This window comes from Ambystoma mexicanum, chromosome 8, assembly GCF_040938575.1.
Source record: "Ambystoma mexicanum isolate Mex_15411 chromosome 8, UKY_AmexF1_1, whole genome shotgun sequence".
Classification (NCBI taxonomy): Eukaryota; Metazoa; Chordata; class Amphibia; order Caudata; family Ambystomatidae; genus Ambystoma; species Ambystoma mexicanum.
Genome location: NC_090929.1, coordinates 1125466937 through 1125489165, shown reverse-complemented (window position 1 = coordinate 1125489165; position 22229 = coordinate 1125466937). Strand labels below are relative to the sequence as shown.

General features: G+C 44.0%; 1 protein-coding gene across 4 annotated transcripts in view; it reads left to right on the top strand.

Moving 5' to 3' along the window:
- WDFY4 (WDFY family member 4) overlaps nt 1-22229 on the top strand; it is a 1820746-nt gene that overhangs the window by 519583 nt on the left and 1278934 nt on the right. For all 4 annotated transcript variants that reach the window (XM_069611160.1, XM_069611162.1, XM_069611161.1 and 1 more), the window contains one exon: nt 11694-11791. In XM_069611160.1, the coding sequence (XP_069467261.1) occupies nt 11694-11791 (98 nt within the window). The remainder of the gene's footprint in view (nt 1-11693; nt 11792-22229) is intronic.

Here is a 22229-nt window from a genome sequence, read left to right as displayed (position 1 = left end):
GACATTACAAGAGTTCTATATTATGCGACCATGTCCATGGGAGTGGTTCACACCTAATTGTTGGTGCTGCTTTACAGGAACAGTTCAGTGTAGGCGTTCTTTTGAAGAGCAACGTTAGGTCAATCATGCTTAGTGGGCTGAATATAGAGTTCCCGGAGTTATCCCTGCTCGCGACTCTGCTGGACAATGTTTGAGAAGATGGAACATCCACAAGTGGACCTTGATGTCCCTAGGTGGTCAGCCCTAGGTAATACCACATCAGTCCGAGTGGGAATTCGGGTTCACGCATGTTGTCCCTTCGGTACCATTGCTGCAGCTGGTCCTGAGAAACTTCAGGTTCCACAGGGGAAAACAATGACCTTGGTGGTCCCAATGGGGCTACAGTGGCTGTGTTATGCAGAGCTACATAACGTGAGCCATTGGAAGTGCTGGAGGATTACATTTTTTAACAGAATTGCTGACATAAGAGTTTGCCATCCAGAACCAGGCGTCGAGATCTTTCACTGCCATGACCTGTCGGAAAAAGTGCTGCACCTCATGGTGGAGGCAAGGCAGTAGTGAATGAGAAGGCTATACTCTTGATGGTGGCCGTGCATTTGCAGATAGATTTTGCTCCAACTACTTTTGCCCCTAGGGCCAAGTTGCTTTACACACTTAGTGGTGAAAGAGGGCCTATTGTGGTGCAACTTCTGAGGGGACTGATCATCCATGATCCACTGTGGTACTGGAACTTGATAATGGCACAACTAATGGCTCCACCCTTTGAGCGAGTGCACAGCTGTGACTTCCAAGTTCCACTGCTTTTTTAGTGGCAATAACTTTAGCTGGCAAATTGAGTGAGGTACAGGCTGTCGGCTGGCCAGCCTCACAGGATAATGACAAACGGCAAGGTAACTCTTGGAGTGAAGCCATCCTTCCCACCGAAAGGGACGACTAAACTCTATATCAATCAATCAGTATCGTGTCTGCCTTTTTTCCATCTGTTGCATCGTCTGAAGGTCGTGGGGAGGCTACACAGACTGGACCTTTGAAGAACCAGGAGCCATTAAATTGTCAAGTCAAACTAATACAGAATGGACACACAACTGCCTATGTACTTTACTATTTTATTGTTAGTGTTTGTCACAGACAAAATTGACAAAGATACATTGCCACATCGACAATACCCTACCCACCATGGATACCCCAGCCATATCACTATGCCATGTCCCAAGATGAACAGAATTGAAGACCCTAACACTGGAAGCACTCACAAACATCCTTGTCTCAGTTAAGGTCACCCGCTACAAGGACACATCATCCCACCTGCCATCCTGAAAAATATCACAGGAAAGGCTCTTACTCTCCTCTCCTCCACACAATCAAAGCCTCATTCATTCAAGCATCTTCTCCGATGCAATGAAATATGGCCAGGTCCTACCCATGCTAAATAAGCACATACTCCACCCAGATGACTTACCAAACTATGGTCTCATCATACAACTACACTTCATTTGCAAGAGCATCGAGAAGACCGTCACAATCGAACTGCGCAAATAGTTTGACTGACACAACCTACTTCAAGAATACCTGTCCGGCTTCCCACCAAGATGCAGCACGGAGACCACTATCCAGGTCATCAACAAGGTACTTCTCATCATGGACAAGGGTGACCTATACATCGTGGTCCTGCTTGACCTTTCTGCTGCATTTGACATAATCCACAATAAAGTGCTACTCAACATCCTGTTGTTGCACATAGGTTTTGATGCTGCAGTCCTTCGATGCTTTGCCGCCTACCTCACCAAGAGACACCAGCTTGTTCAGATGGGCACCTGCAGATCTCAACAATTCCCAGTGGCCTGCAGAGTCCCACAAGGCTCCTTGCTCCCCCTGTCTTTTACAACCTTTACATGGAGCCACTGTGGTCCCTATTGGTCAAATTCAATATTAAAACCAAACACTATGCTGATGAAGCACAGCTACACCTGATGATCGACATTCATCAATTGAAATACTGTTTCTCCACCACTCAAACCTGGATGTCCAGTGCCTACTTGAAACTCAACTCTACCAAAATAGTGTCCATATTCCTTGGTGGTGCCACCAAACACGCCCAAGTTCAAAACTGCCTAACATATATGGATCTAAATGTCTTTTCTCCCAACACACCCCTAGTTCAAAGTTCCATGGCTTCAGCATTGACTGCAACTGCTCCTTCAACTCACACACATATTCAAGAAGACACAAACAGCATGGTACCAGCTCTCACTTCTGCACCAAATCCAACACTTCATCCTTTCCTCAGACGTCAAATCCATCACCCAGGCCACGGTACTCTCCCACTTGATTGGTGAACATTTTGACCCCCTGGAAGATGTCACAACTAATACTCTGGCCTCTCTGAAAGCGGTCCTGCAGGCTGCAGCATTCCTCATCGCAGAAACTAAGACATTCAACCATATTTCCCCCTCTCAAGGAGCTACATTGGTTACCCCCCAAGCTCCCATCACCTACCTTCAAAATAGCCCGTGTGACATTCAAAACCTTCAAAACTCTGTCGACTACACCATCATACTTTACTGAAAAGATCAGCATCTTCGGAAGGCAATGCTACTTCAGAAGCCAAGATGTTGCCAGACTGGAAACCAAGAATTACAAGACTACCAGAAAACATGTATTCTCCTGCTATGCTCCCACGCTCCTGAAGAACTTTCCTGCTAACCTCAGGGTGGCTCCCTCCTTCCTGCCATTTATTAAATATCTGAAGACTCTGCAATTCACTGACAAATGAGGACCATTGACCGACAAGATGATCCCCCCACTATATTCTGCCAACCCTAATTGTGCAGCGCCCCAAAGCTTTGTAGTCATGCATGCAATATATAAATCACCTGCATAGATACATACTTGGGTTAGATCAAACTCTACTGTGTCATCATCAAATGACTAACGTTTATAGCTTTTGGCCATGTTTTTAGATGAGTGGCTGTGTTCAAGGAGACCATCTCTAAATGGAAATTGTAATGAAGTAGCACACAAGGTTTCTTCAGGGGTATTGTGGTACTACCAGCAGCTGTGTAGCAATCATTCTTTTACTGGCAAGGGTGCTGATCCAGGAAATCTCCAGGGCAGTGACTTGGTTGTCTCTACACATGTGTGTAAAACACTGCTTATCTGGAATTAGATGCAAGGGCAGATGCCTTGTTTGGGATGATCTGTAGTGCAGCACATCTTTGGTTGAGACCTTTTATTAGCCCCTGGGGTGGGTATGGCATTTAATCAACTGTCCCGAAATGCAGGCTGCACCTCATGGTATAAGCCTGTGTTCTGAGCAAGCCAATTGCTACTCACACCCGCCCTGCCATTTTCTCTCCCTCTGCCCGGCATCCCTGTTTCTTTTCTCCTTTACTCCCCACCTCCCACCTCCCACTTAGATGTCGGGTTTGCGGCACCACTGAGCCTCTCCTCTCATGTCTGCTGGGCTGCCATGGAAATTGAAGAGGGGCTCCGATCAGAGCCTCATTTCCATTTCAATGAAGGACATATTATGTCAGTAGTTCTTTGAAAGAATGGGTTGCATAATCACATGTTCTGAGGGATGCACCAGGTTACAACATGCTTAGGCATATATCAAAGGCCCTTGCAATGACTATGGCTAAATTATTGTCCCGGTGCACCAGAGTCCCATCCTTCCTAAATTGTTAGGCATTTCTAGGTGAATGTTTCAAAGGCAAGGAAGCTGCAGATGAGATTGTATCCATTAGAAGAAGAATGTACGTATCAGTGTTGGTTCTGATGGATACACTGAGCCTCATTACGAGTTTGGCGGCACGGCTGCCACCAAGCTTGTAGTATTGCCAGCACCCGGCAATGGGCAATTACCGGGGTATGCCGACCCCGCCGGTTCCCATAACTCCCTATTTCCATTTGAGCCACATAGGGCTCAATGGGAATGTGGAGGTCGGATGCACTGGCACCATTCATCAATGGTGCCAGTGCATCTATCGAGTTGTGCTCGCGGGTGCCAGTCTGCCCACCAGGTCAGGGAGAAAGGCACCTGCGAGCACAACTCGTAGTTTGCTGATCCGGTAGTAACGGTGCCGGTAGCTTACCACAGCGCTTCAAGACTGTACCAATGGCATTAGGCCCTGTACAAATATCACCTAGCATAACACAGTGAACCTTGATTATAACCAATAAAACCAATAAAACAAGTAAATATCAGATCTAACAATTGTATTCTCGTTAGTCTGCAATCTTGGGTAAAGTTCTAAATAAACCTGATATTGACAGAATCAGCAATCACATTCTTAAGACAAATTGTTAATCGTTTTCTTCCTGTAATATTAGAATGATTGTTTTTTTTATAGATACCCTACAGAGTAGCCTAACATTTGAGGCCTTGCCTGTTGCTTTCTTTTAGGGTAAGGATGTGTTAAACTGGAGGCAGAAGGTTGGACATAGAAGAGTTACTTCCCTCAGTACTTCTGTTGTCATGGCTATATCTCCTGGTGTTGAAAACATTGCACTGTGGAGAACTAAGCCGCAGAAACTTTGACTGCTGACAGCTGCATGTAGAAATCTAGGAGCATAGGTTGAAGTGATTAATGACTTTTCTAATGATGTTGCCCACAGCTGCCCAGGTTTTCCCTGAAAGTCTTCCACGTGCAGGCTGTCCTCTAAAAGATGATCAAAAGCTCCCAAAGGCACGTCAGTGGGGATCCCTTTGGAGAAATATCGAATGCCCAATTTTGAATGATTTTCAAACCTATCCAAATGTGTGTAGGGACCTCGCAAGATCACGGCAGGCAGCGTAGTCATGCGAGACTTCACGCGGGACCCGCATAGAGCCGGGAAAGCTCGCCAGGAACATTCAGTAAAGCGCCTATGCAACGTAGCAGTCTGTGCTCTCGGCGCTCCTCAAAATGAGGGACTGAAGACTGTGTCAGGACAGCAAAGCAGCCCAGGACACCCCTGTCCTACATACTTACCTCATTACACTTGGACATGTAAGGAACCCTTGCCAGTGTTACCAGTTGTTTGTTACCAGAGCAAATAAAGTTGTTCAAATCCTACTGGCTCATCCCTTCTCATTATACAACAATGTGTCTTTTCACCTCTTTCGTAACTTGCGTTCTATTGTTGTGATTTTCGAAAATGGAGTTACATTGTTGTATCACCAGTTACCGAATTTGCGATGATGTCTTTGCCCATTCGCATGGTGACACGAGTGTACATTCTAGATTACATACAATTGGAATAGTCTCCTTTTGCTAGCCCAAGAAAAAAGGTGGATTGCTAGTAATGTTTGCAGTGTAAAAAAGATTAGTGCAAATACCCTTTGCCCTTTGGGGGACATTTTGATGTTGGAGAATATCCACCAGCAAATTACACACCGCGCAATTTTGGTTCATTATCTCCATGGAGTTGGGGGCCATTGCATGCATTGCAAATCCACCCGCCTCAGCAGTTCTTTGTGTACGTGCGTATTTACCGATCTTGATTTTATGGCACAGAGAGAATTCTACAAAACAAGCCGTAATCCATTGTGATGCTTGTAAACACTGTCTGCCATGCAGAGGCACGTCAGACGGCATCTGTGAGAGGGGTTTGCGTCAGCGAGGACGCGCCCCTATCAGTTTCATGGTTTAGTTGACCCTTCTCAATTGCACTCTGTAGTTGATTTCCCGTGGAATTTTTGTTGCGCCGCTGTTCTTCGGCATTAACGAGTTCTTGGCATTCCATTTCCGTCTGATCGTCCAAGTTCCTTGTCTGAGGTGCATGTGATCGTGTGACGTTGTTGGGAGCAAGCAGAGACGAAATGTGCACCTTTTAAAAAGCCTGCACACATAGCCAAGGGAGAACCAGCTAGCATCGCTGCCGGGCCAGGGGGGCATATGGCATTTTAGAGAAAAAAAATTACTCAAGACTTTGCTTGGTAGGCAATAGTTCTTGCAAAGTATTGTAGCAAAACAGCATGTTTCTAAAGCAGTATCTATTAAAATCTCATATAACGTGAACATGGTGTACAGCGCTACTCTAAAACATGTTAGTAATGGAAGGGCTCTGTGAGGAATTCGACCATCTGCATGTTGGGCGTGCACTAACTTGGGCGTTTTTGAAATTTGTCTTAAATGGAGTGATGGTAGACCGACCTCAAGAAAATGTTTGGGGCTAATCAACACACATTTTTCTGTGTTCACCCCACGACAAAGCATAGACCTGTGAACTCCGGGCAGGACAATGCCTACAGGCACAGTCCGCCACTCTCATAATTAGTTGGAATGTGACAGCCAGGCAGTGCAAATTGCCATCCCCAAAAAGGGGGAGAACCAACGTTCCTCCTGCCATTGTCAGCCTGATTAACTGACAAAGGCTCCATGGAACCACCATGCTTTTTGTTAGGCCCTGCAGCTGGTGGAAGCGATTATCCTACTGACAGGGGGTACATCAAACAGGCCCTGTTGGCTGCGGAAGATAACAAAGGAGACAGGAAGCACAACAACAATTCATATGTAACTGTGTCAGTCTGAACCCAGCTCCCGCCTCTCAGTATCGATGGCAGTGAACTGTCATGTCTGGGTCTGTTATTTACAGCAGGCACCTGCTAGGGGGACACCATTCATAAGGTATGAGAATGTGGTGTCTGGTCTCTCAGAATCTTCAAGGGAGACCTGCCGCTTTAACAGGAACCACACAGGGAGGACCATTAACCAGAGAGACTCTTTGAACAAAACAGACAGGAACAACGGTGGGACTTAGTAGCACAAGGGAGTGAGCCCAGAGCTCTTTCTGTTGAGAGAAGGGTTACACCATATTAGTTCTGGTGCACACCTTGTTCATGTTTTCACCCCTTTACCCTTCCTGTTGCAAAGCACTCTGATTATGACCTCACACATAAAGAAGATTGTGGGCAGGGACCCCAGGATTAGTTCACTAAGGTAGGCTTAGCCTACACCAATCACCGTGTCCCACTTGGCTTTGAAAGAAGGCGTACCCCGTCTTTTGATAGATCATCTGAAGACTTCACAAGAAGTAAGAAAGAAAAACTCAACCTTGTACCCTGGCTGAAGGTACAGTCTGCCTTACATCTTCCACCAGTGATGGAAGCCGAGAAGGTCCCTAGAGACATTTTAAGACCCTTTCCCCCTTATTGCTGAATTCAAGAAAACATTAACAACTATTGGGGTTAGTAACCATACCAACCACCCTCCTGCCAGTATCCAGAGTGCATCCCTTTTCCTTCTAAGAACTGTCTGTCCTCTGTATTCCTTTACAGGGTGGGTTGTGTTTCGTAGTGTTGTTAAAATTGTCTGTTGTATAATAATAAAGAAGATATTTGTATACAATCTTGACTGGACACTCTTTGTATCATTGGGTAATAATTGTATTTTTGCTGTGTTGCAACTAACCAACTGTCCACTACCTTTAGCGGAGATAAGCCTGCCGTACAGTCCACTTTACCAAAATTGGACAAGGAGGTTTATAATTTTAATTGTATGCTTACTTATACCAATCTTTACAGATACATTCTGGTGTAGGGTTGTGGGGTTGACTGATGGTTTAGAAACCGATATTCACCCCTGGACCACTGGTACCCTGGAATATGATTTGTCACAGCCTCACATTAGAATATGTGCAATAAGTCTGTTTGCGATTATCTTCAAGACATACATGTACAGTACAACTACAGTGCAGTATTCCTTCACTGCAAACAAAAAATAGTCCTCTAACACTCCCCCTGCCGTTTCTGTGTAACAATGAAGAAGGCCTTTAACAAAGATCACTAAACACTATAGTTGACAATTTGAAAATGTACCTTCTCAAACAACCTCTCGTGGGATGGGCGCTTCCCTATACTTCATATCCTCAGTTCCCATCCTTGGAACCCCACTCCTAAATCAGCACATTTAAACTTGCTGCTCGAAATGTCTAAGCCCTGACCACTCCCACTGGGAACCTCAAGAGGGACACCATCATGCAGGGCCCAAGTCTAGCGTACATGCGGGTGGACAGAGTCCCCCACACTTTTTACGGAGTCCCCACACTTTTTTTAGGGGGCACCATGAGATGCTAATTTCTGGTGACGTCACATTCAATTGGTATGTTAATGAGACCCCCACTTTATTTTTATGACAAAACCCCTGCTACACCTAAACATTCCCCTTCTCAAAAGCTCTCCATTTGCGTGGCTTACGCCAGCCAAAACATTGACCATTCTTGTTGTGTCAATGATATTACTATACACACGTTTGTGGCCGTAAACTTCACTGAATGCAGTCATCCCCAAGGCACACTTCCTCCCTGAAGCAGTACTCCTTCAGAAGACCAACCCTATAAATAAAACAACAACCAAGCAGTGCATAAACAAGCAGACGTCTGCCGTACACATTGCTGTCCATCTGCCATCATCCTTTGTTGTCCTTTCATACATATCGCCTCAAATTAAACCAAAAATAATGAAGACTGGATTATTGTGGCCATTGCAGGAACAATGCAACAGACCCTGCGATTGGAGTACTGGAAGGGCAAAGTATAGTACTCTACTCTATTTCAGCGGTATTACTGAATACTGAGTACTTTAGAATTAAACTGGTACTATAATACGGCCTGCAACCACACAAGTGCATGTTCCTTTTACAAAATGTGTGTGGTTATTTTAGAACCCTTGAAAATCATTTGCAACTTGAACATCCTAAGCAATGAACACAGGGAATTGAACAATAAAGAGTACTGTAGGGACCGTATTACAGAGTTGCATGTGACATGTTTGCAGAGCCTTGGATCCAATGGAGCGCCTGTGCTGGAAAAGGGCACTTAGGAGCTCATTCAAAGTTTGTCGGTAGTTCCGCAGAGTTACCGCCAAATGGTACGACCGTTACCGCACCTTTGTCCCATGGGTTTACAATGGTATTACAAGTACTTGTAGGTGGTGTAAATCCCGTTTTTTAAGATTCCATGGGACTATGTAGGGATTTCGGCAGAATTACCACCAGCGTTAATCCTGCTGCCAGCAGTTTCACTGATTTTGCCAATTTTTCTGTGGAAAAGTGGAGGATTTACCTCCAGCATTTTTCCTTCAGCATTTTGCGGAAGATAAATCCTGCACTCAATGGCCAAACTCAGAGTTTGGCGGAGTAGGAAAAGGGTCGGCAACGGAATTACCGCCACTTTTCTACTGTTCCATCAGACTGAGGCCCTTAGACTGGTACAAAGTGGCAAACATGCTCAAATGGTGTTCATCCCATGAGGTCGGCTGTGCTGTCTCTTTTTAAGGCGGTAGAGTCACTTTTTTTTTTTAGAAAGTTTAATATTTCACTGAATTATCGCCAATTGACATATCAAGAACCAGTATATACTGCTTCAAAATGATCATTATACCTGATACATTGTACAGAAGGTGGGAACACGAAGTGACTGCACCTACTTTTAGCTCATTTGTGTCATAGTGCCATTTTGAAAAACGCCTGGCTCTTGAGAATGAAATGTATTTTGTAATTGTAAATGCTGATTTATCTAAACCATCCTTTTTTCTTTTTTCCAACAGCGTTTTATGGTCTAACCCTGTATTTTGAATGTTGTTTTATCTGATTCTTTGATATTCCTGCTTTTATGGCGATGCTGGCGCAATAAAGATTGTACTAAAACTACTAAATGTGAGATGCATGAAGCTGTACATGCAGCCCTACAGAAAGGGGTTTAATAGCAACTTTCACTCTCTAAAAATCGGCAAATACTTCCAAAAAATAAAAATAGGGAGTACAAATACCCCCCCCCCCAACAAAAATAGAAACAGACACATAAGAGCTTATCCACCTGCTTTCATCCCCAGAACTCCGTGGATATGTTTGGAGCAGTAGTACACTTAGGGGCACAGGAAGAAACTAGTATTACGCCCTGATTTCAAGAAGTAACAATGTATCTTTTAATATGCATAATTAACTAGGTGCAAAGTTATATTTGTAACAAAACATTTCTGTTTTACATGTAATATATATATCTTTACTTGCTGATTAAATACTCAAAACTCTCAACACCCCAACAAATCAATGTACTCATAACAGGGAATCAAATACTCCCACCTAAGACTCCTACCTGGAGCACTGGTACATGTGCACAGTTCTTTATGCAGCCTTGAGATGAGAGGTTCCAAAGTTCAGGTTAGACTGAGTTCTGGCAGCAGAAGTGCTTCGCCCACAGGCAACAAAATCTGTCCTTGCCATATGAGCAAGAGAAACTCCACCCACCATCTGCTCTTCACATCCTTGTTACTAGCCAGGGAAAAGGCGACCCTTGAAAACAAACATCACCGAGACTGCAATGTCTTCATTACTGTTTGTAAAGAACGTGTAATGATGTAATGTGGTAATTGGTCAAATAAAAGTAGGGTAATTAAGCTTAACAATGGAACTCTATAAAAGGAACAAGTGCATCTCATGGGATAAAATATGCATGAAGCGGCTTTATTGGTTTTAAATTGAATGCATTTTATTCATGGGACCTTGTAAGGCAGAAGCAAAAAGCAAATAAAGGAATAAAATCCGGACTAACAATTACCACTAACTATATACACCGTGAACCTAACTGGAAATCAGCAGCCACCTGGCTGTGTCCCCCCCTTCCAGCACCAGCCCAGTAGATGGATGAGCTGATCTCAAACCATCACCAGCTCCAGAAATAAAGAATGAAAGAAGGAAAGAAAGACTTGCATTGATTGAAAGGAAGAGTGAGGAATGGGAGACAGAGTAACATAATGATGGAAAGAAAGGCAGATAGATGAGGCAGAGAGAGGAGAAAGAGTGTGAAGTAAGGGTAAGAAAAGAAAGCAATGCTGGTAAGGAGAAAAAGATGGAAGTATAAGAACGGCACGAGAAAGGAAAAAGAAAGCACGTTGATGACAGAGATAGAAATAATGGCATACCCAAAGAAATTGCGAGAGAAAGAGAGATATAAGAAAGAAGAAACACCTCTCCACTCCCTTTCCTTCATCTGTTGGTTCTGCGTGTTACATAATCCTTAGCTTGCTCTGTTTCTAGTCCTTGCGGAGCCCTTCCTTGCTCTTTCCTTGTCTGCTGGCTGAGCCTTATTTCATGTATTAGTTCTTTGCTAATTCCTGTTTTTAGTCCGATGCACAGTTTCTGTCCTAGCTGTATCTGGGGGCCCTTGCTAGTTGCCTCTTTTGGTGAATGACTCCTGTTTTTTGTTGGTCTGATTTTGTCAACCTTTTCACATTTCACTTTGTTTTCTCAATATCCATTTGCCATTAAAATTGAGAACAGGGGCAACGCTCTTGTCTTGTAACCAAGACAACGCGGCACCACACAGGTTCGAATCCCGATCCCGTGCTTAGAAACCACAACGCTTATTAAGCGCGTTATAAATGAACAATTCAATTAAATCAAACAGGTTGACAATCTTTAGGTTTACTCTGCTTCTTTGCATATTAGCCAATGGCCTCTTGACCTGGTCTTCATTTTTCGTTTGACTGGTGCTGCCTTAACCTAAGGTCTGTAGTTTGTTGATTGTCCATTGGCCCATTGCGCTCACCTTATAGGTGCATCACTTTTCTGTAGACCCCTTGCCTTGCTATACCTATACTGCTCTATGATTGACATTGCCTTATGTCACACATGTTTGCCAATTCCTGTTGTGTCTCGTTTGTTTTTTAACCTTGTTAATAGTACATCATTGTTTTGACTCTTTTTCTTTAGACAGTTCCTTGGTTTTGCACTTTCTCCAGATGTATCTAAACAAGATCCTGAATCCGGCCCACCTGGGAGATCCATCAGTGTCTCAGAGGGAAGTCCAGGTAAAATACTGTGGCACTAAAGAGGCTGGGCACGCCCTGAACAGGAAATGTTTTGGAATCAGAACGTTGCAAGAGGATTGTGGGCATACTGATGGGCCAGGGGTAGCTACTTGACCTGTACATCTGGGCTGATTTGAAGTCCTGGCAGAAGACATGTTCTGAACACCGAATCATTGCTTATGTAAAGTTGGTATACTGGCACCAAGGTTTAAGTATAGCGTTCCCATTACACACCCTGCTTTGATATTAGCTTACTATCTCGTCATGACAAGTTGGAAGAGCAGGTGGAAGAGGCATTCCCTAGTTGCTCTGCACACTCAGGCGTCTGCACTGGTGCTCTTGTTTTTCTATACCTGGATGACTATAAAGGACTTTAGGCCTGCCCTACGATTCTGATATGCTGGTGGTGAAACTGGGGAACACAATGAACTAGGGAATAAGCCTGTATCTTGGATGCAAAACCTGCAATGCTACTTTTAGAGCAATTTCTCCTCTGCCTGCCCTGGTGATATGAGTGGTTGGTGCTGTTAGCTACTAATAGTTAAACCAAGCACTTCCGCTGGAACGTGTTGTTCAGTGACTGAAAGGCTATTTAATTATAGCCCTTTATACCGACGATGTCTGTACCGTGATGTGGATCTGAAACCCAGGTGCACACAGGCCCAAACATTTCTTTGCAGTAACAAATAGGTGCAAGCAGAGGTTGCCTAGTGTGGCCAATAGATTCAGTGCTGCCAGGAGCTGTGAAAGATACATGCCTTTATGTATTTATTTTTATTTATTTGCATTTATAAAGCGCCTAGCGGCCCAGAGGCATCGTGGCGCTGTTACAAAAGGCTTCCTTGGTTACATAAGTGCTTAGTGTGACGGACATGGTAAGGTACAGTCAATCAGGTGGGTGCATTAATACAGTCAATCAGATAGGTGCAACACATTACAATCCGCACCTCCTATTACAGGAGGCTTACAGCAAAGGATGCTTATACAATCAGGAGCAACATATTAAGGTCAGTCAGGTGGGCGCAACACAATACAATACAAGTCACACCTCATGTTACAGGGGGCTAAGAGTAGAGGATGCAGGTAAAATCAGGAGCAACATATTAAGGTCAGGTGGACGCAACACAATACAAGCCACACCTCATGTTACGGGGGCTAAAAGTAGAGGATACAGGTAAAATCAGGAGCAACATATTAAGGCCAATCAAGTGGGCGCAACACAATACAAGCCACACCTTATGTTACAAAGGGCTAAAAGTAGAGGATGCAGGTAAAATCAGGAACAACATATTAAGGTCAGTCAGGTGGGCGCAACACAATACAAGTCGCACCTCATGTTACGGGGGGCTAAAAGTAGAGGATGCAGGTAAACTCAGGATCAACATATTGAGGTCAAGCAATTGAGCATTCAGCATACAGGCGACCGTAAGGGTCTGGGGGGAGCATTCAGCACAGAGGCGCTCGCAACCATCGCATACCTGTAGCGGACAGGTACGCGTTGCCAAAATACAATTGTCATTTGTACAAATGCATCATGTAACAATACATTTACATTTTCATTTACATTACATCTACAAGAAAACAAAGTAAATTAAATAAGGAAATTGGCATAAGCAAGCCATGAAAATCAATTAAAAAAGTTAAAATGTCTAAAATCTCTTTGATGGTATTCCACCTTTTTGCATATGACATATAATCATAAAATTGTTACCACTAAATTATACTACGCATATGTGATCTAAATGCCCAATACTGGTATCACAGTTACTCGCAGTCCTTTGCGTCCTCCTCCTTACAACAACCTAACTTTCACAGTGTAACATCAGATGTTTAGTAGTCTCGATCGTCCGACCACCATACAACCTAAACCCTATAACCTCAAGTGTGTTGACCAGATTGAATTTGAGCCGTATGTATTCATCCTCCTTACAACAACCTAACTTTCACAGTATAACATCAGATGTTTAGTAGTCTCGATCGTCCGACCACCATACAACCTAAACCCTATAACCTCAAGTGTGTTGACCAGATTGAATTTGAGCCGTATGTATTCAGATACAATCCAATTGTTAGGATAATTAAGAAAACAGCAAAGCTAAGAACTGGAGATAGGAAAGAGATATTCAGCACTACAAATTGGTCGCTAAGTCAACCAGGGATGGCATTTCACGAAAATGCCAGGGGTAGCAGAAGTGACCTCACACGACCCTTAACATCTGATGACATCACAGGAAGTGATGTGATTTGACCCCGCCCCCAAGTGACCTCAGTGGAAGTGATGGCTCACAACCTTTCATCCCTGGACAAAACAGGAAGTGGCATCACATAGCATTGTTCCTCAGTACACTAAGAAAAATATGATTACGATATCACTAAAATGTGATATACATTTCATACAAGAATGGATCACCATATGTAGCATTAATATCAGTGTGTGTGTAGACCCATAATACCAAATTGCTTTGAATGTAAGCATATGTCCAACACAACAACCTGGACTATTGTACATCACTCAAGCTAATCTGTAAACAGAAAGAGCATCTTGAAGAGGCCTAAGCCCCAAAGTGCAGACATCCAGTGCCTGACAAAGTGCCTGGTCACAGACTGGAAACAGCAACTGACCAACACAAGTCCAACCAGAAGACAATTGGAGGCTGTACCACTTCACGCTTTTACACTTGGACAATACATGCAGGGATTTCCTTGTAATTAGTGCACTTTGAACCATTGCACTCCTCCTTCCTGTTGCTACAGTACTGGGTAGGAGCTGTCAGACAGCCCCTCCTCTGAACCCAACCATTTAGGCATTCTTGGATAATGGAGTGCCAATCTTTTACTGATGGCAGCTTCATGGTTTTACCTATACATGCCCAGGATCCACCCTTCCAGTGTCCCCAAAGTACAATTCCATGGCATTCATCAGGACAGGAGGATCAGTTATGTTGCACACATATTTTGAGATGTCCTCTATTTAGAAGAGGTCTTTGGTGGACAACAATCGTCCTGATTTAGTGCTAGTGGTGCTTTCCGAGCACAGAGACCATCAATTTTTCTCTGACCTCACATCATGAAGCTCATATCTGTGCTGAAGTCACAGCGCAAAGCCTATCTTTACAAATGCCGACTATGCCAACATTTCAGCAGCCCATTTCATCAAAATGTGAATGCTGCATGGACAAAATCTCTTCAGAACATGTAATCAAAATGTGTTGGGTCCCGACAACATTGCAAATGATCTGAAATGACTGAAAAGGGTTTGTTGTAAACAGGAGCACCCAACCGCCCTCTCTGAACATTTGACATCTGTGGACTCAGGCACTGGAGACAGGATTAGCAGGGAGACGGACACCCGGGAATTTGCTTCAGATGTCATCTTTAATGCAAGTTCACAAGACACCAGAAACAACAGCAATAACCTCCCAAACTCATTTTGCTTTTATAAGCATATTTCAATGACCTCACATGTTTATGCACATGCAGGATACATTCCCAATTGGCTCTCTTAACTAGCACATAAGCCCGCCTAGTCTCCAATTGGCTGGCTTGCTTGTCAATCACTAAGCCCAAATGATTTCATTTTGGTAAGCATGATTTTACTGACAAATGATCTGATATGCTTGCGTGAGACTCAGCCGGAATTCATTATAAATCCTTTATCGCATGCCAAAAGCAGCCTCATATTTGATAGCTGAGACCTGCCAACTTCACTTGGCAGGCTATACTGTGGGAAACGTCATGAGTTCATCTTATTTGTTGCTAAGAAAGGAGCTGCTTGCTCTAATTAGTAGCTTTCCCAGGCTTTTAGCTGATCTACCATCCATCACTGTCTACATTTACTGCAAAGAAATTCGAAATATACCCACCAACATATTTGTCTACAGTGAACTGCTGCAAAAGAATATTCCAGATCAAAATGAGTCGGCCCTTCTGACACCTGCTTTCATCCGAACTTGCTTAGCCTAGAGACTAGCCCATGTTACCAAACGGCGAACAAATCTACTTTTGTACATAACTCTTTTTCTATCCAGTTCTCAGACTACATTTTCGATATTCATGATGTTTGTGTGTGTAATACCTGAGACACCCTCCACTGCTTGGAGCAATTTGAGCCCAAAAAATATATATTGCCCTATATGTACCTTTTTGTCTTCAGAAAGCATTATAATTCTGATTTTTACAATACTTGAACCATTGATCAGCCTGGCATGTTACCAGTATTCAGTTTGAGGGGGAGATGGGTCTAGGACCTTCTCTACAGTTGAGTTTGAACACAGGAGATTACGCCCTTACTGAGATCTCCCTGGGACTGTGTACTGGGGAGCTTGCACAGAGCTGGGTCACTTTACTCTTTCTCTCTAGCGCCTCAAATAAATACATAAATAAATAAATAGTTCCAGTTGTTGACATGCTGAGTGCCTCCAGATCTTCTCCATTTTATCCAAAATTCTGTCTGGGAGAGCCCAGCCCTGCATTAGAAGAAAACTGCAATATTCAGATAGTGGAGGACAGCCAGGTACCAACATCTGCCCAGCACCAAGACATGACTATGGTGGGAACATGAATTCTGGCAAAACAGCACCTCTCCCCATTTCCAACCAGTTCAGTGCCCAGAAATCACTAACCAGGTTTCCTTTGCAAAAACCACACAAGTGCAAGATCTTATATGGCCCTTTTCGATCTGAGCGAGCAACACAGTATATATAGCAAAAACAAGGCTTTAAGCACACAAAAACAGCCATTTTGAGCACTTGATACTCAAAAGGCATCATTGTGACAAAAATAATTATGCACAGTTATCCATTCTTTTCTTTTTGATACTTTTGAAGAGAAACGAGTTTGTTGAGGTTGCAGAGCAATTAGTAACATAAATTGAACTTTCAGGAAAGAGGGCACAATGTGAGGAGAAAATTATGAGAATCTTTCCCTGCAGTGGTAACCATAGGTGGCTGACCAGTGCATCTCGAAGATGTTAGTTGAGCAGATGAATTAGGCCTCAATTCCCCCAAAAAGTGAATATGGGTCCAAATAAGAGCTATGTTGGGGGTTCAATTGAAATCAAGGAGGAAAAAATGCAAAAAGAAAATAGGGTTCATAACAGAAGAGGCTCAAAAGGAATGGCATCTTCGGCCAGTACATTGCCCCTTAGAAGGGAAAAGTGTGGAATACAATCTATCTTCTTTTTGGACTTGCCCAAATCAGAAGGATCTGATTTGGAGTAAAAAAGGAAAAGCATGTCGAGGTTTTAAATGTATCATTATCCAGTGCACACTGAAATGTGTGCAGTGAAACCTGAGAGAAACCAGGATCTGGTTTTCTCACATTCTACAAGTCATCACCTCTGAGCACAAACAACACAAAAACCCTCAAAAGGAATGTCTTAGCTGATTACCTTGTAAAATTGAACGATAGAATTCTGTATCTGTTGTGAGACAGGCACGTATCAAGAGAGACGACACAGACAACAGAACTCAAGTTTCAATACGCTTTAATGAAATGTCAGGATGGTATAAGGCCTAACTTGCCTTATAACTAAAGTGTGTATTTCTATATCCTAAGGGCAAGTCAGTCTGTAAGTTCAAATCAAAGTTCTGTCTGTGTCCCAAAACCTATACTCGCCCTCAGATCTATAAACAAACAAAATATGGGATATCTCTTAACTAAAAAAGTGTTAAAAAATAAAGGATTAGCTGCTTTCTTCTTGTGCCTTATACTTCAGGCTTAAAATAGTTCCAATAGCTGTTGACCTAACTAATATTCTGCCAGATCTCGAGGTTCCCTTCCCGCAAGTTCAATTTAGCACAGATCACAAAAAGGGGGTCTTGAGGTTCCCTTCCCCAAAACAGTGTTTCTCAGTTCTTTAAGTTCTCAGGAATCACTTCTCCAATGTAGTAGTTCACTGTAGTACTCAATTGACTTGCCACAAAGTCTCAGGGTTCTCACCGTCTAGGGTCCCTGGTCTAGGCACAGTTGTCAGACCACACAGTCCACCCATCACAGGTCACGCAACCAGGAGCCCTGTGTGTCGCCTTGACTTGATTTGCACTGTAGGTGAACCACACAGTGGGGAACTTCCAGGTCTAGGCACAGTTGTCGGACCACACAGTCCACCCATCACAGGTCACGCAACCAGGAGCCCTGTGTGTCGCCTTGACTTGATTTGCACTGTAGGTGAACCACACAGTGGGGAACTTCCAGGTCTAGGCATAGGTGTCGGACCACATGGTCCACCCATCACGGGCTGTGCAACCATAAATTCCCCCCCTTTAGCTTCCGTTGTTACACTTTTGTACACCAGTCTTTTGCAAGTCTTCTCTACATTATTTTGTTAACCTCTTTGTTTTTGTTCTGTATGCAATACTGCTTTTGTTCAGTCTGACACTCGTTTAATTTGTCAATGTTTGTTCAGTGTTTAATATGATGGTGTTTAATATGCCTTAGTTTTATTTCAAACAATACTTTTTCTCCTGCTCATTATTTAATATGGTATATTTTCATTCACACTGTGCTTCTCATTCAGTTCTGTATTTAAGCCTGTGTAATTGCATTCAGACAGTATTGTTCATTCAGTTTGGTATTCAAGTTAAAGCAATTGCATTCAAGTAGTGCGTTTCATTCAGTTCAGCATTCAAGATCGAACAATTGCATTCAAATTGTGTTTTTTGCTCAGTTCGCTATTCAAGATTGTGAACCGCTGCTTGTCTCCGGTTCCCTGGGAGCGCTTGGGATTATCCAGTCCTCTGAAACTCACTGGCTCTTCTCGCTCCACCGCGCTGGTCCCTGTTGCTCCCTCTCAGCTCCTGGCCAGCCGGGACGCGGACCGCTTTCACTACTCTTCCTTGCTGGGTACTTCCCTGCACATGCTGGTGACTGGTGCGGCTGCGTTTTACAACCGTTCTGTTTTTCGTTAGTTTGGCAGCTCTTGCTGTCTTCTTTCACTGCATTGGGTTCCTAGCCCTGCACACACCATGCGACTCGCTCGCCTCTAGTCTTGTGGGTCTTTTGGGATAATGGCAAGTCTTCCGACCTCAGGATCTCTCCCTCTCTCTCTCTGTCTCTCTCTCTCTCTCCCCCTTTCTCTCTCTCTCTCTCTGCACCAAGGTCACTCTCTCTTACACCGATTTGAGTTCCAATTTATACACCTGATCCTTGTTAACAGGTCTCAGGCGTATGTTGTTAGTTGCTGTTGCCTGGCCATAACAAGTCCAATTATTGGGACATGCCTGACCTTCAGTAGTGGATGGCTGCAACTCCTCTTCTTCGTCCAAGTACTATAGTGGTGTTTTACATAGGAAGTGTGCATTATTCCATGTCACTTCTTCATCGTCTCAGTACTAGGTAGGGGGGAGTGTTACACTCACGAAGCGCTGGTCCCTTTGGTCTAGAAGCCGGCTCTGCGGTTCCGTTCGGAATGGTACCACCAAGATGGTGGATCGCAGTACGAACGGTTCCGCTATTGCCGTTCCAGTCCTCTCACGTTCGCCAGAGGTACGGCGTACCGCTCACGTGACTCTTCATAGGCCATGGAGACTTCCAGCTCTTCGCGTCGCTACTGTGCTAGCGGATGCTCCGTGAGTTCGCAACTAGGCAATCTCAATCCTTCGTAAAGCCTCTACCTCTACCGTTACTAACCCCTCTTCTCTTGACCTTCCAGATCCTCTATCCAGCATTCTTGGCAGATACATATTCCCCGGATTCATCTAGCGTCTCATTCTGATACGCTGCCTCAGAGTTCTCGAGTTACTGCATTCTGGGTATTAACAAAAACTCTCGTCCAAGTCCCTTCCTTCTTCGAGTATTTTAGGATCTGATTCTACTTACCTTTACTTTCTTCTTACAGACTAGTGTTCCAGTTACCACTCTCTGTGTCCCGTATTCTCGGCTTCTCTCCTGGTATTTCTAATCCGGCTGGTTAAGAGGTCAGGGAAATCAGTCTCCTGCCTGTTTTTACCCATTTCCCTTCCTGTACTGCTACTATTCATCTCTTCGCTTCTCATCTCTCCCCTCTCCAGAAGCAGTCTTCCGATACTCAACGCCATGATCGAATAGGAGTCATCAGCCTGCGAACCACACTCAAACCACACTCCAATCTTCGGATCCTGCGCTCGACCAGGGTTTTCTTCCCCAGAGGGTTTCCCTGACTGGTGCGTACCTCTCACGCTGAGTTTCCCTACCGGTTGAGAGGTTGACGCATTGGTCGGGGAGATTCTTGAGCTCAGCATTTGCTTTCCCGTTGAACATATCAGTCTGCTCAGGTAAGACCTCCAAACCTATTCAATCGGGAGTTATTGTAACTAGCCTAAGGTTCTAGTATTGCATAACAGTTAGCGACGCCTAAAATAAAAATATAAAATAAGGCTACGGCAGACTGTGATTCAATGGAACAGCAAATGCAACAACTAATTGCCGCCATGCAATCAATGTCCCTAGAGATACAAGCTCTTAAACAGGATAATGCCCAATTACGACAACAGGTTACTCGTGCCTTCTCAGACTCTCCTCCAGTATGTTTGAATACAGGCAAGTTTGACGGAGACCCACACAAACTCAAGGAGTTTCTTGATAGCTGCACTGTGCAATTTACCTTCAAGTCCCGCTTCTTTCCAACAGACAAAGATAAGATTGGCTTTGTGATTTCTCATTTGGCCGGACCTGCTTTGGCCTGGGCTACACCTTTAGTGACCTCTAATAATGTGATCTTGGACTCTTATTCTGCTTTCACCAACAGTTTGAAAGCAATGTTTAGTAGACAAGAGATCTCGGTATCCACGCAAGAAAGACTGTTAGACCTTAGACAAGGTAACAAAGACCTACTTACCTATATCACTCTCTTCAAACAGCTTTCCTCTGAGTCAGGATGGCCAGACGATGGGTTGCTCACCTTATTCCGACGAGGACTTTCAGACGAATTAAAGGATGAGGTAGCTAAGGTTCCGCGTCCGGCAAATCTAGCGGATATGATCACACTCATCATGCAAATCGATTACCGCTTACATGAACGTTCTTTTGAAAAGAAGAAAACTAGAGGCATACGATCTCAACTCGATTATCCCCCCGTAACAAATAAAGCTATCACTTCAGACGAGCCTATGCAAATAGGAACAGTGAGAGGGCCCCTATCGATAGGTGAGAAAGAGAGAAGGAAGAGTATGGGACTATGCATGTATTGCGGAGCTTCGTCTCATAAGTTACGAGATTGTCCTTTAGTTCCCCCCCGACGCACTCCAGCCAAGGGGTCGGGAAACTTCAAAGCCCTACCGCAGGGGGAACAACGGTAGGGGCGCAAGATTCTGATTCCCCGAAGAGAATCCCTGTAAATCTGGACTCAGTAGCAACCACTCAAAACATGGTTATTATTTCTGTTACTCTTGTTTTTCACACTCAGATGGTACAGAACATACCTGCTCTGATAGATTGCGGTGCTGCAGGGAATTTCATTGATGACCAATGGGCCAATAAACATGGAATTAACTGTATACCCAAAGCGATGGTCACTCCTATTCAAGGAGTGGACGGACATCCACTAAGTTCTGGTCCTATCCGAGAACAGACAGAACCTGTTGTCTGTCAAATTGCCTCTCATAAAGAGACCTTATCTTTCGATTTAATCAAGGCAGCCCATTTCCCCATTATATTGGGTCTCCCCTGGTTAAGGAGACATAACCCCTTTATAAATTGGACAGCAGGTACTCTTTTCCTCGGCTCGGAATACTGTGTCAGCCATTGTTTAGCCAAGGAATCAGTTGGCATCTACATCCCGACTGAAAACTCGATCCCTTCACCAGTATCCTCAATAAACAACTTGGAGATTGTTCCGGAATGCTATTCTAAGTATCAGTCTGTCTTTTCCAATCCCCAGTTCCCTACTCTACCGCCTCATAGAAGAGATGACTGTCACATTGAACTTCTTCCGGACAAACCTATCCCGTTTGGGAGGATGTATGTCCTTTCCCAACAAGAAAAGGTAGTCCTCAAAGAATATCTCCAAACCAATTTAAGGAACGGGCTCATTACTGAGTCGGTTTCCCCGGCCGGAGCCTCTCTCTTCTTCATTCCAAAGAAGGAGACTAATGAACTTCGACCTTGTATTGACTACAGGGGTCTTAACAAAATCACAGTGGCAGATAAATATCCTATGCCTTTAATCCCTGACATCTTGGAGGCAGTCCGAGGAGCTTCCTTTTATACTAAACTGGACCTTCGCGGAGCATACCATCTCATCCGGATTGCCCCTGGAGACGAATGGAAGACAGCATTTCGAACCCCATTTGGGCATTTTGAGTATCACGTCATGCCTTTTGGATTGGTGAACGCACCTGCTGTGTTCCAGCGTTTCATGGACCATCTGTTCGCAGATATTCTATTCCATTTTGTAATCATCTACTTAGACGACATCTTAGTATACTCCTACTCTCAAGAAGAACACCTGATACATGTAGAA